At 50.9% G+C, this 19661-nt stretch overlaps 8 protein-coding genes across 8 annotated transcripts; 3 read left to right on the top strand and 5 right to left on the bottom strand.

Annotated features, from left to right (window-relative positions):
• Positions 1 to 680: 680 nt before the first annotated feature.
• On the bottom strand, positions 681 to 1211 carry SCP_0204740 (hypothetical protein; the record flags this gene model as incomplete). Its single annotated transcript, XM_027754388.1, has 1 exon — positions 681 to 1211. The coding sequence occupies one exon, from the start codon at positions 1209 to 1211 to the stop codon at positions 681 to 683; it is 531 nt and encodes a 176-aa protein (XP_027610189.1).
• Positions 1212 to 1644: 433 nt separating this feature from the next.
• SCP_0204730 (hypothetical protein) lies at positions 1645 to 2166 on the bottom strand (the record flags this gene model as incomplete). The annotated part of the gene is made up of 2 exons (XM_027754387.1): positions 1645 to 1844; positions 1908 to 2166. 2 exons carry the CDS (start codon positions 2164 to 2166, stop codon positions 1645 to 1647), a joined length of 459 nt encoding a protein of 152 aa, XP_027610188.1.
• A 938-nt stretch (positions 2167 to 3104) lies between these two features.
• On the bottom strand, positions 3105 to 8459 carry SCP_0204720 (hypothetical protein; the record flags this gene model as incomplete). The annotated part of the gene is made up of 14 exons (XM_027754386.1): positions 3105 to 3854; positions 6008 to 6047; positions 6103 to 6116; positions 6196 to 6353; positions 6404 to 6548; positions 6602 to 6806; positions 6861 to 6967; positions 7020 to 7110; positions 7174 to 7354; positions 7419 to 7472; positions 7523 to 7634; positions 7738 to 8071; positions 8127 to 8279; positions 8329 to 8459. 14 exons carry the CDS (start codon positions 8457 to 8459, stop codon positions 3105 to 3107), a joined length of 2475 nt encoding a protein of 824 aa, XP_027610187.1.
• Positions 8460 to 8565: 106 nt separating this feature from the next.
• Positions 8566 to 9952, top strand: SCP_0204710 (predicted protein; the record flags this gene model as incomplete). The annotated part of the gene is made up of 3 exons (XM_027754385.1): positions 8566 to 8629; positions 8675 to 9376; positions 9429 to 9952. 3 exons carry the CDS (start codon positions 8566 to 8568, stop codon positions 9950 to 9952), a joined length of 1290 nt encoding a protein of 429 aa, XP_027610186.1.
• A 902-nt stretch (positions 9953 to 10854) lies between these two features.
• SCP_0204700 (hypothetical protein) lies at positions 10855 to 12131 on the bottom strand (the record flags this gene model as incomplete). Its single annotated transcript, XM_027754384.1, has 6 exons — positions 10855 to 11078; positions 11133 to 11279; positions 11338 to 11400; positions 11454 to 11690; positions 11777 to 11871; positions 11923 to 12131. The coding sequence occupies 6 exons, from the start codon at positions 12129 to 12131 to the stop codon at positions 10855 to 10857; spliced, it is 975 nt and encodes a 324-aa protein (XP_027610185.1).
• Positions 12132 to 13754: 1623 nt separating this feature from the next.
• Positions 13755 to 15008, top strand: SCP_0204690 (Protein YIP5; the record flags this gene model as incomplete). The annotated part of the gene is made up of 7 exons (XM_027754383.1): positions 13755 to 13784; positions 13855 to 13891; positions 13956 to 14021; positions 14098 to 14183; positions 14241 to 14615; positions 14678 to 14785; positions 14847 to 15008. 7 exons carry the CDS (start codon positions 13755 to 13757, stop codon positions 15006 to 15008), a joined length of 864 nt encoding a protein of 287 aa, XP_027610184.1.
• A 152-nt stretch (positions 15009 to 15160) lies between these two features.
• SCP_0204680 (predicted protein) lies at positions 15161 to 16052 on the bottom strand (the record flags this gene model as incomplete). The annotated part of the gene is made up of 6 exons (XM_027754382.1): positions 15161 to 15247; positions 15306 to 15448; positions 15513 to 15599; positions 15661 to 15797; positions 15859 to 15941; positions 16014 to 16052. 6 exons carry the CDS (start codon positions 16050 to 16052, stop codon positions 15161 to 15163), a joined length of 576 nt encoding a protein of 191 aa, XP_027610183.1.
• Positions 16053 to 16616: 564 nt separating this feature from the next.
• Positions 16617 to 19569, top strand: SCP_0204670 (hypothetical protein; the record flags this gene model as incomplete). The annotated part of the gene is made up of 5 exons (XM_027754381.1): positions 16617 to 16921; positions 16988 to 17049; positions 17098 to 17183; positions 17990 to 18478; positions 18532 to 19569. 5 exons carry the CDS (start codon positions 16617 to 16619, stop codon positions 19567 to 19569), a joined length of 1980 nt encoding a protein of 659 aa, XP_027610182.1.
• Positions 19570 to 19661: the final 92 nt, after the last annotated feature.

Here is a 19661-nt window from a genome sequence, read left to right as displayed (position 1 = left end):
GCATTGAAAACTGACCGCTGTAGATTCTCTAATTTCTATAGTTTAGTGGGTTTTATTCACGGCAACAACTGTCGATTGTACCTTCGTATATAAATTATTGTGTTCCTGCAACCAGTCTATGGCGCGGAAGTGGTGCTTTTTGCCTGTCGGATTGCATAACATATTCATGCAGATGGCATGCCTGTCTCAACAAGTAAGTCCTCTATCTTCTATAAGTACATTAGTATTAATCGTACCTGAGACCTGCAGGGTATACAATATGAACATCGTGGAGGAAATGCAACATTTGCGTTGCGTACTTATGTTTGCCGCAGCCCTTGAAGATGTATATCCACGGCATGAAACAATCCTCAACACGTCCTATATCCCCAGCATTCATGGCCCATGATAACTCCTTGTATAGGAGAAAGTACTGCTGGCTGAGTAAGACGTTCTCAAACAATTCATCCCGCCTTTCAGGAGGCTCAAATCGGACCATAGAGAAGTCACCCTGCGCAACATATTTCTTGACCAGAGTTGTTGCAAACTGGCAGATGTCTTCCCACGTCAGCTCCGAGGTCGTCCAATTCTCCAGAGTGTCCCATCGTCCATTCTCCTTACTCACTTCATGTCTCCAACAGTCTAGCCGTGATACAATGCCGACATGCTGGATGACTTTATGCATACGGCGGAATCCCGGCTTACTTGCTATGACTGGCGACATCCTCGCGTGCTACTTTCAGTTTGATAAGAATCTTCCAAATCGCATCAGTGCACGCCATCTTGAGGTGGAACAATCCTATCACAAAGACGATGAATTGGAAGCGGCACCATGGGGTCTTCTCTTCTCCCCTAGACTGCTGTAAGCTCTGGACCCGCTCGCACGTCGCAAGGTCACCATGCACGAGCACCACATGATCACCAACATCTCTGCATCCTGGCTTTGCTGTACTGTCGCCAACTTCGCCCTGCTGAAATAAGTCCTCCAATGCATCTGCATTGCCCTGTACAGTGGACTGATTGATGTCCATTCCCCTCACAGGTACCTGCCTTGACTTGACAAGGGGAATCTGCTCCAGCATCTCAGGCTCGGTGAGCTCCTTCTCGAAAGCATGAAAGTACTCTGGACCGTGTTGAACAAGATCGTAGATGAATTTCCAACGATTGAAGCATTGACGGCGATTTAGGCCAGAATGATGTGGGGGATCCGGATGCAAGTTGACAAACTTCATTCAGTCAGGTTTGTGACCATGGTTATAATCTACTGGATTGTTGATAGACTTGCTCCAGAGCTCCTGAGAACATTTCAGGTCATTCAACGTGACACCATGGTCAAGGCAGAGTAATGTTCCGGATGTGAGGTGGAGCAGTGAGTCCTCCGGTTTCTCGACGGTTGGAATGACATGTTTGATATCAACGTCGAAGTTGTCATAGGCATATGCAGCTCGAAGTGTGCAGCTGAGCCTCTTAATCTCGAACGCTGATTCTTTTGCGAGACTCTTGATAGCCTGGTCGATCGTGGACCTTGATATTGAGATGCCTATGCGCGAGAGCAGCTCGACAATTACTTCCGGTGAAGGGACGCAGAGCGCGCTGAGGTGGGAATCACATCTGGGAAGCGGTCTCACATTTTGGAGATACTACAGGGTGCTACACAACCGACCCCTAGTCCGACATCAGTTGGAAGCTGGTTATCGGAGGAGGGCACGCTATGAGCCTGAATGCTACTTCCAATTCCTCGACTGTGATCCGCAACCGTCTCAAAGTACCATCTGCCAGCTCGCATCTACTAGTGATTCCACGCATGACATCGTACAGTTCGCGGGCTGCGTTGCGCAATGTCTCAACCCGAAGGCGCAAGGTTCCTGATGGCGATAAAAAGCTGAGGAACACGACTCCAGGAAAATAGGAACAGGATGACCGCGCACCAATGTCAGGGAGACCATCCGGTGGGTGGCCTAAACCAAAGTTCTCATGGACAGCAGGGTCGTCATACAGAACGCGGGCAGTCAAACTATGAGGAATGACCGCAGGAAGGTGATCCGCAATTCGGGGTATCATCTGATGACCACCTTCTACAGTGCGAGCTGTTGCCAGGTGTATTTCCACCTGGGCCAGGACAGGAATATCGCGCGAAAGGGGTAGGATGATCCCCACGCTGGCCACTTCAGACTGAGCTTGGACCATAAGGACCTCAGGGACATGTGAGGGTCAGACAGCAAAGGATCATATGCTCGTGGGGGCCTCACCAGCAGGATGTGCATCCGGACTGCCCATGCTTTCCATAGGATCAGATCGAAGGGCTCGGTAAAGATCTCAATGCGAAGAAGAGCTTCTGCGAGGGTTTATTTGTGAAGGATGACACTGGCGTCCATGGATGGGAGATTGAGTTTAGGATGGGAGATGCCTCCGAGATGGACGGGTCCTTATTAGGTGCTCAGGCGGGTTCAGTGACGGAAGGGCCCTCGGAATGAGTAGGGGCGTGAGGGGACGGGATTGTGAGATATGGCGTGATGGGCAGTGATTTAGCGGAGCGATTGTTAAGCAGATGCGGGCAGTATCAGGAGGGCAGGAAAGGTCAGGACTAGTTAAGTATGATGGCAGGGAAAAAGGGGGAGGGGAGAACTCACCGTCCCAAAAGGTACGCTTGTGAAAAGACTCATTTCACATTCCCATCCCATCCAGTTAGTGCATCTTTGGGCAGTCTTGCGTTTTGTGTGTTTTCTGGGCAGTCTTGCATTTCTGCATTTTAGCATTCTCCTTAGGGCAGTGCAATTTTAGTCCGACGCGTTGTCCAGCGATCATTGCAACTACAGAGATTTTCCTAGCTATGCTTTTGGGCCACCCACCTCATACCTCTGGAATAGACTCTTCTCCCTCGTTGCATCTTAGACCCCATGCGGACTTGATTCCGCTCGTACTCCTCCTTTCCAGCTTGCGACGGAACAACAATCTCATCACCGGTGCATTGCAAGAGTGCAAGAATATGCCGACCATGCTCTGCAGTGCGTTGCATTGTTGGTGAGTGTTCTGAGCCATAATACTTATGCATAGGACTCTCTTCTGTAGAACAAATCAATATGCATTCTGAAACAAAGACCGGGATCACTTACCATCGTAAGTATTCATTTTCGGCGCTCTTTTTCCTCAAATTGATCATATGCACTTTCGGGGTCATCAGGGTCTTCCAGCACGTCCGGATCCATGTCGTCTTGCCAGTATTCCTCTTCACTGTCCTCAGCATTACCCAAGCCTGTGCTCTCCACATTGTCAATGCCTGCACTTTCCTGTGCATTGTCCACGCCTGAGCTCTCTTGTACGTTCTCCACACTTGCACCCTGTCCTGCATTCTCCGCCGCTGCATCCTCCATCACTGTGTCACTGCCCCAATACTCCTCCTCACTGTCGACTGCCATGCGGTCAACCTCAGCATCCATTGTCATCATCGTCATGTTGTGGCTGCCATTTCCGCCATCACTGTCCGCGTTAACTTCACTTCCACCTGGATGTGATCTGTCTCGCTCGCGTTCATCTTCATGATGAGTTTCTGCTGTGTTCATGTTGGCATCGAGTGAACAAGTCTCGGCATTAACAACATCCTCAGGCTCAGATGCGGGAACCTCGTTCGGCTCTGACTCCTTCCGCGTGCGCCACTGTTGAACCTTCTTCTGCCTTTGTTTACTCTTTGTATGATCTCTCTGCCGCCGCCATGCAAGTAAAATGTCGGCGTCCAATAGAGCACTCAAGATATCTGACAGATGAGGTGCACGGGTGAGCATGTCCTCTGCTATCTCGTGAATGTCGAATCGTTCAACTTGGGCTTGTCGTGCGTTGAAGTGCAGGCCTGCGTCTGGTTTCGTCAGCACTACCACCTCCTGCATACATGTATTTTTCACCAAGGTATGGGCCCATCTTCTCGTGGCCTCACTTAGGGCTGGGTTCATCTGGAAGCTATCGAAAAGCGTCTCGGGGTTGCTGAATAGGTCTTGGAGAGTTCTGTGGTGAGTAAGCTCCTCATTTTGGATCAGATATAAGAGAAATTGCTTGACTGTTGTGCCCATGTCATCCACACAGTCAAGTATAGTTCTCAAATCTTCCATGGAGAGAACAAAGGAGACCATCGGTGTTGGATAAGCAAGATGCCTCCACAAATGTCGAGTTGGTCATGCTTCACTCAAGGGAATCACTCGAGTTGTGTTCTGCCAGTACGTACTGTGGGTTATATTCTATGCTACGTACAAAACGGAGCAAGCCATAGTATGTAAGGAGGACGTCAGATGACAGCAAGGCTGATGGACTTAGAGGAATTTTACGAATTGGGAAGTACTGAGTTGTGACCATAGGTTACGAATTGGGACAATATATTTGGTATGCGACAAGACTTATCTTAGGGTTAGGAACTGCAAAATGCAAAGTTCTTTGAGGTTCACTGAGATCGGAAGAACCTCGGACGACAAGTTTGGCCAGCTGTCTTATAGCATTCACCTCCTTTTAATGCTCGTTCTAATCCGGTAATTTTTGATATAAAGGGTAAGTCTCACAAAACATATGTCACATGATTTTTTTAACATAATGTTGGGATAAAGAAGCGAGAATGCTATAACGACGGATGGTTTTAGGAGCCTGGGTTTATTTGAGATTTCCAGCGGGAAACTCTAAGCGTGCGCTCGGCGTATCCTCGGATGACCAGTTTGGCCGGCCATCCTATAGTGTTCTCTTCCTCTCGTTCGGCTATCCTTTTCCGGCAATAGTCTCTCAAACAGGTAAGTCACATAAAACATATGTCACATGATCATTTAAAACATATGTTGGGATGTAGGAGCGAGAACGCTATAGCGACGGATGGTTTTAGGAGCCTGCACCTATGGGAAAATTGGTCATTGCTTTTCCAGGCTTTCCCCAGCCTGTAGTCGTGGGCAAAACTCCCGGAGGGGCTCGCCAAGTGCCGGCGCGGCGAAACTGCACTCGCATGGTCGTGGCGTGGGCTGGCGAGCTGGCGCAACTGGCGCAGCTAAAATTCGCCCTTTCGCACGGGGAAACGAAAATTTTCGCCACCCAATCGCCCAGAGGCCAAGATAGAGGTGCAAAAAATTAATTTAGACCCTGTATTAGGGGTTGGAGACCTCAACACCAAATTTAGCTGCCCCACAAGGGTTGATTATCCCCGAAATTGGTCAAAATACTGCCTTTTGGGGGAGGTACCCTTATAGTTGCGCCAGGTATTGCCATCCAGGGTCGGTGCGCCAGCCTTGCGCTCGCCATTTGCCGTGCCAGGCGCAGCGAGGTGGCGAGGTGGCGAGGTTTTGCCAACAACACTATCCCCAGGGAGGCCCGGGGAGGCAGGCCCACCAAAATGGTATCTAGGATATCAATTTTCTCGCCCGCACCTGTCGGTGAGAACATCTTATTCTCAATCTTGTGACCGACAGAAAATCTACCCCCGCGAAGGCTTCCATTGCATGCATGATATTCCAATGGCCCTTGATGTTTCAGTTCTCGCACCGGCACACGGTTGCTGCACCATATATGCTGTCCAACTCAGTACTTAGTTCGATGGTGTACTCCACCAGCAAACACCAGGTAAGCAAACAAATTAGTGCCCTTCATGAAAGTGCCGTTAAGTCCATCACTTTATATTCGTTGGTGCTCTGTGCTTTTTGAACATGGCTAAGAATGCAAAGCATATCGAATTCTGGTATGCTCAGAGTAATATTCCGCAATGTGCTCTGTCCGTGCACTTGCTAGACCTTTTTGTCAGATTCTCGAAGATCAAAAGCTATCATCTGACTCTGTTTTTCGCTCTCGCAGCTTGGGCATGCTTGCAGTTAGGTAGGTAGGTAGGTAGTAAATAGTAAAATTCAACATAAACCCATTCCTCATCACTGCACTTTTCGCTGCAAGCAAGGTCAGTGCTGATACTAGGCGGCATTTCTCTAGTATCGGTAAAAGTGGCCCCTATGTAATACGACACCAGGCATACCAGTTCTTGTCTGCGGTGTTCCAAGTCCATATGAGAGACTCAACGCACAACTTCGGCATCATCATCGTATACGATCTTCGCCGGTCCGCTGTAGAACATATCACTCAGCAAAATGGAGAACGAAAGGCCCGTATGTCACTGACAGCTTTTCCTCTTCCTGTGAATTGTGAGACGACCGGCACCGGGGGAACATACTACATCAGTTGGGGAAGCAAGCTAGGATACGGTACACGTACATTCTCGCTCCAGCACAACTGAGCCTTCAGCTCCGTCAAATCACACAGCAAGACAATCTTGAACTCCTGGGAGTAATACATGCTATTGGAACCCCAGTTCTCGGTTTTGACCACGTCTGAGATATCAGCATACACGGTGCACAGGACGGAGAATCGCTCTGAATTCACTCAGTCAACCGGATGTGGCAGATACCGATTATCAGCACACCTGGCTCTACGTCCATCCAGCATGGAGTTTTAGACTTTCCTCTGTAACAGGTGATTTCCGACGAGATCTTGTCTAAAAGTGAGGCTTCATGTGCTTCCTTCACAAATGAGTGAATGACCTCGTCGCTGTCATGCATGCGCATGCCCTGGGAGAGCCAACATCTTCATAGATATGCACATGAGACCCTACTGCACTTACCTTCTGGAGAAGAGAACCAAATGCATCCGGAAGCACAAGATGTCCGGACGGACGTGTGATAATCTTTTCCCATCTTTGATAGTGTTCTTTGTCATTTGGGTCGTAGGGACGAAGACACGGGGTGCCGTAAGTGACCCTCGCCATGCGAACTGCGACGAAGTGCTCGAGGTAGAAGGAAACTGCCCCCTCAGCAATGGCCTTATTTCTAGGAATCCAATAAGCTACATGGCGAGAGTACAGGTTTATGTAGCTGACGTACGTATAACTGTCAGGTCTGACCAAATTTGTATGGATCTGTTGCAGAGAAGCTTGCAGTCTCTTGAAGAGCCAAGGACTGGCTGCAAAACCTCCTACAAGAAATGCCAACTGTATAAGGTGCATAAGCAAACATTAGAATTAGGCTGCAAATGATAATCACTTTGACAGGCTCCCTCGCTGTTTGGCACTGTCTCTTCACGGTGTCCGTGATAGCCTTGATGGATGGTTCGAAAAAAGTAGCCACTGTTTCACTAATGTGACGATGCATCACGAGTTAATGAGATGACAGCTACCAGAGGCAAGCTGCTACATACCCTGAGAGAGTGAATTGACCCCTCCGAATTTTGACTGCCAGGTCATTGCAATCCATGGCGCCAAACCGAATATACCCCGGTTCATTCGAGTTCGTAAATATTGGCTTCGTATACTTCTCAAAGTAATCGGTCATCGACTTAAGGTCCATTGGATTCCCGTATTTGGAGTTCCTTAACAATGCTGAGGACGTAGCATGAAATCAGTGCCATACAATGAGTACTGAAGCACGCGGAAGGCCACTTACCTTCTAAGTATTTATGGGCTCTGGCATTCACGCCGATCGATCCCTGCATCAAGCCTAATGACCGGTCAGAACGCGAGCTCGAGATGTGCTTTGCAGTCACTCACAATCTGGAGGTGATATCTCCTCGACCGACATGAGAGATACTGAAGTGAAAGTGTATGTACTCAAATCTACAGTCCCACCTCCAGCATCTATAATCATGACACTCTGACCTTCCTATACACCACTGCATGTGAGAAACTGCTGGTGAAAGGTCAAAGAAATGCACCTGTAAGGATTCTGATGCCAGTCCATTTTGGATGCAGAACTGAAGACTCACCTCACCTTCGGTGACGAAGTGGATCCGATTGTGGTCCTGAGGCGTGTCCTGTATGAGACCAGCTGCTATAGCAGCACGTCGCATCTTGGTCTGCTGGAGGCCTTCCCAGCCGTTCGGATGACTTAGCACAATCTCAATCTGATTTTCCAACGAGGTCCAAAGCTGTTGTCCATTGGCGTGGGTCTCCGTTATGTAACGGCGAGCGCACAAAAACAAGTACTTCAGAAAGTCCCCAAAAACATCGATCACAGTCTTCTTCAGGGGCAGCGGCGGAAGAACATTCTTGTTAACCTCCCCGGAATCGAGAAAATCCGGCCGAAGGTGCAATTTAAACCTTTCAATAAAATGTCTAATCAAAGATACTTCTAATGAGATGGAAGATATCGTACCATTCGACGAAGAGTAGATCCTCATCTTCAACTTGTAGGTTCATGCTGGGAAGGGCCACTTCAGCTCCTACTGCTCGTACTCTGCCATCTCGGTCGTAGTACAAGATAGATTGGATTTTCGAGTCCCCTGCTGCATTCTCTTGTCCAGGAAACCTAATACACAGTCAAAATAGGGACTATGTCGCTAATACGGCTAATGTACCGTGTGACTCCTTGGATCTTAGGTACTTCTCCAGGATCCAGGATAGCGTATGCAATGCCAGAGTATGTTGTACTGACATCAAATGCCAGAACAAGCTTTCGAGCCATACCGCTGAATGGTTGAAGGGGCATGGTGGTGGCAGGAATAGAGTAGAGGCCATCACAGGGGCAGGCAGACCGTAAGAGGTGGGCCCCTTTGTGGTGAGGTGTTTCTGCACCTGGTTCGCTATCACTCCCCATGCCCATCCTGGATGATGCCTACGATATGATTCAGTCTGTGATAGCTCAAATCACCACTATTGGTGAGTGAAACATGGGCCGGTATCCCGTAAATGCAGTCATGGTAGATGCACGTAGCTTCACCACGACTGATCTGGAGATCTACAACTTGAAGAAGCAACTGGAGAGATTGAGGGCAGAAACAGAGTTCTACAAGAAGGAGACACAGAAGCTTAGAGGGCACGCTCATAGATCTGCAGTTGAAATCCAGGCGACGGGAGAAAGACTGTATGGTGCAAAATGCGAGATTCGCCGTTTGCAGACCTGCCAGGAAGAAACAGAAGCCGCGCACCAGCAGGTGGTCCAAGACTCAGACAGCAAGACTCATGAACTTATAGCTCTCCAGAAGAAACATCATGCCATTGAAGCACTCCTTAGAATCCATAGCGTGGAGCTCCAGGATGCGCAGCAATACTTGTCGAAGGTCGACAATGTCCCAGATGCCGATGTCCTTCATGCCATTCAAAAAGTCAATGCAGAAGTTTTCCACATGGCAGCACAGCTTGCAGAGTCACTGAAATTCGACAATCATTGCCCTGTAGACTTCTGCAATCAGTTGGAGGAAGGCACCCAACTCGAGGGACGCTTGGGACTGACGCTAGTCCAATCTCGGAAATGTTTGGGACACCAAGACGACCCAATCTGTGTGCAGATTGCCTTGCAGGGATGCATGACCATGTTCTCAAACTGGGTTATAGAGACATGGGACTTCCTGAATTATACAGACAAGGGGCCCTTCGGAAACGTGTACGCATCCCTGAACGAGAAAGGTGGGTAAGTACTGGACAACTAGCCGTTCCCAAGATGACTAGATCTCCGTAGAGACCCAAAATGTTGCCGGCAGGTGGCGAGTTCTGACTCGTTCTCACATCAAGTCACTTTTGCCCAAGGAACCCGAAGTGGCACGCAGGTTGCAGAATCTGCTGATATACAATATCAGTGAAGTCCTTCACACTGCTGGTTTACGACAGCGGCCCCAGGAGATGGAGGAGGCCCTTGAGCGCATTCACGGGGAGCAAATGGGCTCTGTCATCAGGTTGTGCCTTGGCCTTCGCACTGCAACGGGAGAACACATTTTATCCAGAGACATCGAAACTCTGGTTGTGGAACCAGGTGTATCCTTCGATGTCGAACAGATGCAAGATGCGTTTAATGGGGTAGACATTGAAAAGGGCAGGACGGCTGTCCTCTGCGTGACGGAACTTGGGCTGCGATGTGTCGAAAAGGATGGTAATGGCAAAATGCATCGCACAACATTGCTAAAGCCAAAGGTAGCATTGGAGACCATGGTACGGGAGTTGGGGGAGCTCGGTTTCAGTGACTTGAAGATCTCGGGCCCAGTGTGAGGACTTGTGGGTAAGTAAACCATCTACATTGATGAACTGTTCTGCGCAGTTTACAGAGATGGATTCAGTCACAGATATTCCACTACTTTCATCGCGACTTCAATCGGAAGGAGCAGAGGTTCCAGCATCAAGTATGGACTGTCAGAATGGAAAACCGCGTGTTCAGAGAAAATAATCACCAAATTCATAGCTTACTTTTGAATCCGCTCATGGGCTTTACATTGATGAGTCGAATGAAGTTCTGCTGGCTTGATTGTGTGTGGTTGCTTCAACTATTCATAGTAAGTTAATATGGCTGTCGAGAGCTGTTCGGCAACAGGAACGCAATCGGAGGCTGCATATACGAGTACATATACACATGGGCCGCAATCGGGCAACTTGGGAGATGGAAAAGAGTAAAATTGTAGTGGTGGTGATGTATAGTAGAGGCACGGGGTCCGAGCGCTAAATCAATACTCATACATCAACCACAACAAGTGTCAAGTAAGATACTGTACTCCAACGACCATAAGTTCACACCTTGTGACCTGTGACACACCAATTTGACTTAGTTCACAGTTCACACGGCTGGGTGATGCAGGACATGTAGTTCAGTTCACACAAGCACCTGATGCCTGGGGCGTCGGGAACCAAAATTGGTATTTTGGCGCTCGAGTCACCCCTCTTTGTCCAGTTCACAACCTCCTGTGACTTGTGACAAGTGCCCAAATAGGTTCAGTTCACGAGCTGTGTGATGCGTGACTGAACCTAAGGTCGTTGGAGTACAGTATAAGTCCGTAGCGCCACGCGAGCATGGCAGAGCCCGCTAGCTTATTGGGAGAAGGTTGTTTGCAATATGATGATTCGACATTAGACACCACAAATTACAGGTTACACAGATTTCAATATACAGATTTCAATTCTCACTGCATACAAAGTGCAATGGTGTCGGTCTCAATGCCATGTGCTTTGGCTGTTCTCACCAGCAGGTCCTCGTTGGCATCAGTTGTGAACAGGGAGGATGAGGAATGTATAGGAAACATGATACTCAGTGTATATGCAATATTCGGACTCAATGACAGGAGACGATGACCGGTAGATTTGCAACCTTGCACAAAGACAGGTTGTGATGACAAAGGGGAACCACCTGTGACGTGCGGGTCAGAACACGAAGAACTGCCTACACCATAGGCGCACGTACAATGAGTAGAACCACTATCCACCATACAGATAGGACACAGAGTACTACCGTTCCGAGAGGGAACAGCCACAGACGGAGATCCAACTTCAACGAGATGACTGCCATCGGCAGTGTCAGCATATGGAGAGAAAGAGGTGCTCACACCTTCTAAAACAGCAAAGATTTCATCAGTAACATAGACAAGTAATAAAAATGCGAGAAATACCATTGAAAGGGTACCGGGGGAAGTAGCTGCCGCTGCACGTAGAGGTAGAGGGCATGCTCGCATCTGTCACAAGATCATCAGGACTACTGGACATGGGTGAAGAGCATGACGCGCACTGTCGGCGGAGCGCACAGCCATCCATGTGTACCCTTGTGGCGCGTTGAATGCGTCGAACGGGTCTGGATCCACGAGTACACCGCCAGAAATGATCGGGCATAATATATCCATCCAGTCGTGCCCAAGAACGATGTCGGGATCCACAATATATCTAACATGTAATGGGTGGTGGGAGGTGTAGTATCCCGTCATCGACGGTATGACAACTGGGCTAGACACGGTACAGTGCACAACCCCTGAGATCAGAGAGACGGTAGGCGGTAGACCATGCACCAAGGCGAAATGAGTAGACAGAGTTGACTCCGAGCAGGACACATCCAACAGAACTGAAGCGGGTATTTCTGCGTATAAGCCGCGTAGCGATTGAGATGCACCTTTTCAGTCGATGGTGGATTACATGTGCTGTTGCGCCGTGACCTGTTGTGACATCAAACATGTGAGTTTGCAAAAATGGCGGGGAGCACGGACAGGTCGATCACCTCTAAGAACCCACTAGCTTTCCTTCTACGGGACACGGGCGGCGTGCCCATATCGGGAAGGTCGCTTACATAATGCGTGTCCCGGGACACGCACTTGGCGCGCCCACCGAGGGCGGGCGGGCGGAGCGTCGAGCGCGTCCCACATGGCGAGCGGCAGGGGCGGGGCGTCGAAATTGATGGCCGTGGTGCACGCGCCATCTAACCGACAGGCGGCAGGCGCCACGCCAGCGATTGGGCGCTCTCGCGCTCGGCGAAGCGAATATGTTCGCGGAGGATTGCCATATCGGGCTGCGTGTCCCATGAACGCCCCGAATCGAAAATCGACTTGGGACACGCAGCCCGCAGGTCCGCCAGCCAAAAAATGCGTGTCCCATGTAAAGCTCAGGTGCGATAGTCTACGTGGGACACGCCGATTTCGCCCGAGAACCGCTACGGGCTCGGCTAGTAGAATATCTTTAGGTAATTGGGCTGGGAGGGACACCTGTACTCAAATCCCCGGCCTCCCGTGCCCTCAGAAAATCGAAAAAAATTATCAATTGTACGCTACAATACCCCTGTACATGGGCACAACAAATTCCGGCTCGGAAATGGGACGGGGACGCCTCTGCAGCACGAACACCGCTGAGCGCGCTCGAAAACGCGCGCGCGGGCACCTATCTCGGCGAAGGTGGAACGTCACGCGTCACGTTTAAGGTTCGCGTGTCCCGGGTCGATCTAAACGTTGCTTTCCTTCTACGGGACACGGGCGGCGTGCCCATATCGGGAAGGTCGCTTACATAATGCGTGTCCCGGGACACGCACTTGGCGCGCCCACCGAGGGCGGGCGGGCGGAGCGTCGAGCGCGTCCCACATGGCGAGCGGCAGGGGCGGGGCGTCGAAATTGATGGCCGTGGTGCACGCGCCATCTAACCGACAGGCGGCAGGCGCCACGCCAGCGATTGGGCGCTCTCGCGCTCGGCGAAGCGAATATGTTCGCGGAGGATTGCCATATCGGGCTGCGTGTCCCATGAACGCCCCGAATCGAAAATCGACTTGGGACACGCAGCCCGCAGGTCCGCCAGCCAAAAAATGCGTGTCCCATGTAAAGCTCAGGTGCGATAGTCTACGTGGGACACGCCGATTTCGCCCGAGAACCGCTACGGGCTCGGCTAGTAGAATATCTTTAGGTAATTGGGCTGGGAGGGACACCTGTACTCAAATCCCCGGCCTCCCGTGCCCTCAGAAAATCGAAAAAAAATTATCAATTGTACGCTACAATACCCCTGTACATGGGCACAACAAATTCCGGCTCGGAAATGGGACGGGGACGCCTCTGCAGCACGAACACCGCTGAGCGCGCTCGAAAACGCGCGCGCGGGCACCTATCTCGGCGAAGGTGGAACGTCACGCGTCACGTTTAAGGTTCGCGTGTCCCGGGTCGATCTAAACGTTGCAGAGCTAGCGGGAATACCCACTTCATCCTCGACTACTATCACGTGACCTTTTTGTCACGCTTGGCGGGAGAAACACACTGAATGGCTAATTCCTCCATGCACAGGACAAGCATCAAAAATATGCTTCTGTAACTTTGTAGAAGATGATTTTTGAGATTTAGTTACAGAAACAGATTATTTTATTTTGGAGGAGGGATGGAGAAATTAGGCTGCTAGTGCTCCAAATTCACACCTTTCCCCGCCAATCTCGCGCCACCGTGACAGACTTTGGCTGAGGCACCTGATGTGTCACGCTGTGACGATAGTAGTCGAGGATGAAGTGGGTCTATCTTACTGACTGTACTAAGTAGCATCGAATTACTGGAGACGGTCATTCTCACAAAGATCCATGGCATATGTCTCTATAGAATCCGACGATGTGAGTTGTCGTCCACGTCCAACGCTACGACCTGTCCTCATTGTATTGATGGCAGCCTTTCCCCTCCTAGCGTATTGAAGAGGGACCTGACGGTCTCCAATTCCAATGTATGCCCGACGCCGTTGTTCGATTTCCGTGCTATCGTTATTGGGTTAAATGCTTCTTCCACAGCATTCCTCGAGTCGGACGCTCATGACACCAATCAGGGCGGGAATGCTGGGACCAATGCTCCGAGAGGTGCGTCCAAGCTTCCTCTAGACGCGTATGCATCCTGAGGAACAGTATGCTGAAACCGCTGTGTCGCATTCTGCAGGATTCATCCCAGATGGCGGTACCCGCAAGGTAAGCTTCTGGACAGCAGAGTACTACCAGGGTTATTTCGACGTCGACACCAAAACTGTGATTACTCATTCCCCGTCTCGCTCTCCTCTTAATCTCACATACGTACATCGCTAGGTTCTCCGAAGATGTTACATGACGATGTACCCACCACGGGCATCTTCGTACATTTCTACGCATCTCCTGCCCGCACCAGATCTCTATGGGCCCTTTTGGACGCTCACCACGCTGATCTTCTCGCTGTTCGTGTGCTCCTCACTGGCCTCTTCCATAGCTGCGTACCTGTCCGATCCTGCATCATCCCCCAACGACGCAGTCATTGAGTACGACTTTGGCCTGCTGTCAATTGCCGTAGCCCTCGTGTATTCGTATGGCCTGGGTGTTCCGGTATTACTCTGGCTGGCGCTTCGCTATATGGGAGTCGGTGAGTGGAGCGTCATTGAGGCCATCGCAGTGTGGGGGTACGGCCAATTTGTGTGGATTCCGGTGTCGGTAAGTCGCGGGTGTGCCACGAGCTTCCGAGCACTTCCTCATACATACTTTTGGTTTTGTAGCTCCTGTGTGTCATTCCAGTGCCGCTTGTGCGCTGGATCCTCGTCGGGATCGCTTTCATTATGTCGGGTTGGTTTCTCGTTGCGAACATCTACCCTATACTTGCTTCGGTATGTCTATTACCCTAAGAAATTATCTCTACCGATTCTCATGCTCTCCGTTTTCTGACAGGCGGATAACAAACCTGTCCGGCTTATGGTGATTCTGCTCGTCGTTCTACACGCAGGCCTCGCGCTGTGCTTGAAGGTGCTCTTTTTCAGTTACTATGCGGTGAAGCAGATTGGAGTCGGCGATCCGACCTCTGACCCGATCCCTACTCCCGCGTTATTCTGATGCACGTATATGTCGGGAAACGGCCGCTGTACGGTGGTAGGCTGTCGATAGTACAGGATTGTGTCACGTATATGCTCCTAACTTAATCTAACTGTGGCCTCAGTATTTTGCAACGTGAGCAGTATCTCCATGAGCGCACGTTGACGGACACCTCAGAATAAGCGGTACCGCAAGCGCAGGTAATATGCAATGCCTGCAAGTATTCCCCCAATGTGGCCTGCAGTGTCAACTCCCGATCGCTAAGTCAATGACATGTCAGTGATCCTGAAACACAACGACCATTCTGATTGAACATACCTTCTCATATACGGCACTGAAGCCATCCCACAAGAAGATGCCTGTGACGAAGGCCCATGCGGGTATTGGCACAACGGCAAAGACGTAGAACTTGGCGGTGGGCGCCAAGCATGCAAAGAATGATATGATGCCGTAGATTGCACCTATGCGTAGGATGAAATTTCCGTGAGCTTCATGTCGCGCACCAATGAGTTGAGCGATATGCACCACTGGCACCGTGGGAGCCGTAAGGTTCATCCCGCTTCTTCACACTGTGATTCCACCACACGCTTAAGGCGCTAGACACTAATCCACCTGAGAGAAACGTGAACAAGCGTATCGTACAATGAGATGTCAGCAAGATGCTAGGACAAACCTCCAAGGTAGAGAGAGAGGAATCTGGTGTTGCCCAGCAAAGCCATGACGTCGGGCGCCATGAAAGAGTAGGTCAAGCCATTGAATAACAAGTGAGCCGTGTCTTTGTGGGAGAAACAACATGTCAGGAGCGTCCATCTACGATTATATAAATTCCGCATGAGATTCTCACACGGAGTGATCAATTTGAGATACGCACATCCGGCCTGCCCTGATATTGGTCATACTAACAGTGAAGTTTTGTATCATGAATGCAAATGTGCTGGGATCCCCAGTAGTCCGCTGCAAAACCAGTCAATTAAACCAGTCAATGAGCTCAATGAGCGGGACACCTGACAAGTAGCTTGCACATACATATTTAGCAACCGCAAGATGCCATGCGACAAACACCATGCCATTCAATGCAAGTATTCCCCATAGTATCACTGGACTAGGTATAAGCTCGAGGAACTCGCGGAACCTCTTCCATGCGCTTCGCGAACCCCGAGGAGGTGGTGGTGTGCGCCCATCGGAGGGTATCTTCGCTATCCTGGATGTCCGATGAGTTGCATTCCATACTTTGTTGGATGTGAAGTTGAGGATGGAGGACTGAGGTGTTGCCAAGGTCGTAGAGTGTATACTGCGAGCTAACTCGGGCGGTACACATGAATTCAGTCGGCAGAAGTTCAGTTTTATGGCTACAAAAGAATTTGACGTTTGCGAAGCGAGTCTAGAGAAGCCTCCCAAATAATAAGGTGATGCATGGTGAGTAGTACGAGGGCACGATTGTAAAGCAGTTGTGAGGGAACGCGAGGAAAGCAGCAGGCTCGCACTCATTGCGGCAGACGCGTAACCCCGATCTGGTAAAGCCTTCGTCTGGCGTTGTTTGGCCTTGTCTGCCCATGGCATCTAAAGTCACGTGTACACGCCGGCGTCTCTGGAAGGGACCATGGGCTGAGGCTGTTTACAGCGCACGGCATGTCTCACCACTTGTTCATCTTGTCACCGTCAGATACTCCCCTTTATAGCTTAACACATTATTCTTCCAAGCCATCGCAGACAACAGCGAGTTCTCCTCTGGCATCGAATCTCCCAAGCTGGTCGACCTCTGCCTTCGCCGGGACATTGACGGCTCTCTCCGGTGCTTCAAGCGCCTCGCAAGCCCATCATGCACAGGGCGGGACGGTAAGGATCGGGGGAGGTCAGGACAGGCACGTTATACAGATGATTGCGAATGCCAGCTTGGATTCCATCGAGGAAGTAATGAGGAAGGAAAGCGCGATGTTCGTATCACACCTCGTTTCCATCGTTTCTACCTATCAGCTAGCCAACTAGGTCATCCCTCACAGGTATCTGAAGTCCGTTGACAAATTCAATGAATGGACAATTTCTGCGTTTGTGACTCCAGGAAGTAAGGCGCGGCGGGTTGCTCCGGTCCTGCGCTAATATACTTCACTAGACATGAAGTTTTTGCTACTGCACGAGACGCGCAATGATGACGGGATCAGGGCGTTCTTCGTGGACGTTTGGGAGCTGTATGTCAAGGTGAGTTTCGTGTTTCAGAACATGGTGTCCGGAGTCGATGCTTCCTGAGCGTGTTCTCTAGACAATGCTGAACCCGTTTCACACCGCGCACACTCCAATACGAAGCCCTGTCTTCGATACCAGAGTTCGTGCCAGTGCGAAAAAGTATCTGTGATATCACCGATGAAGAGGCAGACATGGCACTCCCTCGCGGCGCGGCGTCAAGATTAGGGCGCATGTGGCAGAGCTCTTTTGTTTGGTGTACCTCAACCGTGGTCGGCTGACGCTAGTGTAGAACATGATGTAGACTCGTTTTTCTTTGTTGCATTGTCCTCGGAGTACGATAAGTAGTGGCTGATCAATGCAATGTCTGTTTGGCAAGCGCTGATTGATTGTCCTCGTGTGGTGGCGGGGGTCCGCCGGGGCCGAGGCTATACTCGTGGCGAGGGTTTTGATTCTTGTCGTCTCTCTCTCTGACCTCTTCCGCTTGTTGGTGGTCTTTCTTCTCGTTCTTCTGTCTGTCTGTCTCTCTCTTCTCGACTTTTAGGATATATAAGTCTCTATCGTCTTTACATACGTGCCAAGATTCCAACTTTCCCGGCCCAATTTCTCTAATCGCCCATCCGGCACTTCCCTTCGCAGATCGTTCTGCAGACTTTGCAACCCTCGCCCACCAGCCCCTATATCCCTCGGGGAGAGAGATAGACGTGTCGTTGCGCCTCCAGATTGGCAGTTAAGCTCGTTCGAGCGCCTTTGTCAGGTGGGTTTATAATGGACGCGCTCCCCAGCTTTGAACTCGTCTGTCTGACGTGATCCAACTACTCCAGTTGTATTCTTTCATCCTTTATTCGCCCACACCCACTCTTGCCACTTCATCCCTTCACTCCACCGATACCTCTGATCTCACTACCCACATCGCAATGGCCACCGCTCCTGCGCCCAACCCCCGTGCATCCCTCCTCTCTGGTCTCCGCACAGGTGGAGTTCGCTCTGCTTCAGGATCCACAGCCAATATACCCCACACAGCTGTTCCCAACGGCTCTTTCGCTGTCCCGCGTTATATGCCCGCAGCGCAGGGTGACCTCTTCTCTTATGAAGAAGAGGATGAGCTGTCCGACCTTACTATGCAGAATTTGTTCATCCGCAACCAAGCCAATCGTATGCAACAGCCTCCCATGACCTCAGCAGTGGACGGTGGCGCGAACAGATTCGCGAAGCAGCAGGCCATGGGTGGCATGCCCTTTAACTCTGCTGCTGCTGCCCAGAATCAGCTCGTCCAATTGCAGTTGATGCAGATGGAGCTCGCTAGGTTGCAGGTACGTTGACATTGTAGCCTGCTCTGCACACCAGGCACTGACGGCTTTCTTAGGCTATCCAGGCTCAGCAGTACCAAGCTGAGTTGCTCGCGCAAGCACAGGCTCAACTTGCCCAGTCCCAGCGTCAGCGTCAAGCTCAGCAGCCGCTGAGACGCAGCGCTGTTGGCTTTGTTCCCCCGGCCACTGCAGGGCCTATGAACGGCACTTTCGACTTGCGCTCACCTGCACCCAACGCTCAGGTGCGCCGGGTGAACCAGGCTGAACAGCTACGTGCCAGGCTTGGAGTTGGTGCTGATGAACAACTCCCGATGACCGCTGCCCTTGGTGGCAAATTTGGTAGTCGCATTGCGTCTGGGCGATATGACTCTGACGAAGACGAATTCTCATCATCAAGACCCCCTTCGACTCCCAACTACACCACTGTAATCAGCGGTGGCACTTCCCTTGGCAACCCTGCCTCTAACAACATCAACTACGGAAACACGAACGGTACTTCTACCACCTCGAAGTCTGACGCTGCTGTGTCATGGAGACGTGGCGGTGCGAACAACTCGGTGCTGAGCGGAAACCGTGCAGCGTCCTCCCCTCTGGTGAAGATCACTCCCCCACCCATTGAGCCGACATTCCCTGCTGTTAGCTCCGGCAAGAGCCGCCCTTCACCACTTACTTTGAGCGCGGCGTCCTTGCCATTCTCACCCAACGTCACCATCGATGTCGGTGATAGCACGGATGGAGACGAGTCTTCGTCTATGTCTTCGAAGTCCAACTCCCCTCCGAGCACCCCTCAAACCGCCTCATCTTCTGGGGATGTACTGCCACCTCCACTTTCTCCTCGTGAGGAGGCAGTCAGGAAGCTCTATGAAGGACTTGGTATCGGCCGTCCCGCCCCCAACACCATTTCCATCACCGTCCCCCAGCGGGAAATCCCGGTGGTCGTGCAGAGGGTTGTCAGCCTGGTGGTGCGTCAGCCCCGTGGCCCGCCGTCCAACAACGACGAGTTGCTCCCGAAGAACTTTGCCTCTCGTAGCAGGCGCCAGGCCATCGGTGCTCTGGTGGACGCGCGCGAACGGAGGGAAATCGTGGCCTTCTGAGTTCGTGCAACCTGGCATGTCTCCACCATCCGATCCCACGTCGGAAGATTTTGTACGATACGCCCCGTTGATGAGTCCCCACTTTCCTTGCC

Source organism: Sparassis crispa (assembly GCF_003851025.1).
Source record: "Sparassis crispa DNA, contig_000001F, whole genome shotgun sequence".
NCBI classification, from domain to species: domain Eukaryota; kingdom Fungi; phylum Basidiomycota; class Agaricomycetes; order Polyporales; family Sparassidaceae; genus Sparassis; species Sparassis crispa.
Note: the sequence above shows the minus strand (reverse complement) of the source record. Positions and strands in the feature narration are given on the sequence as shown.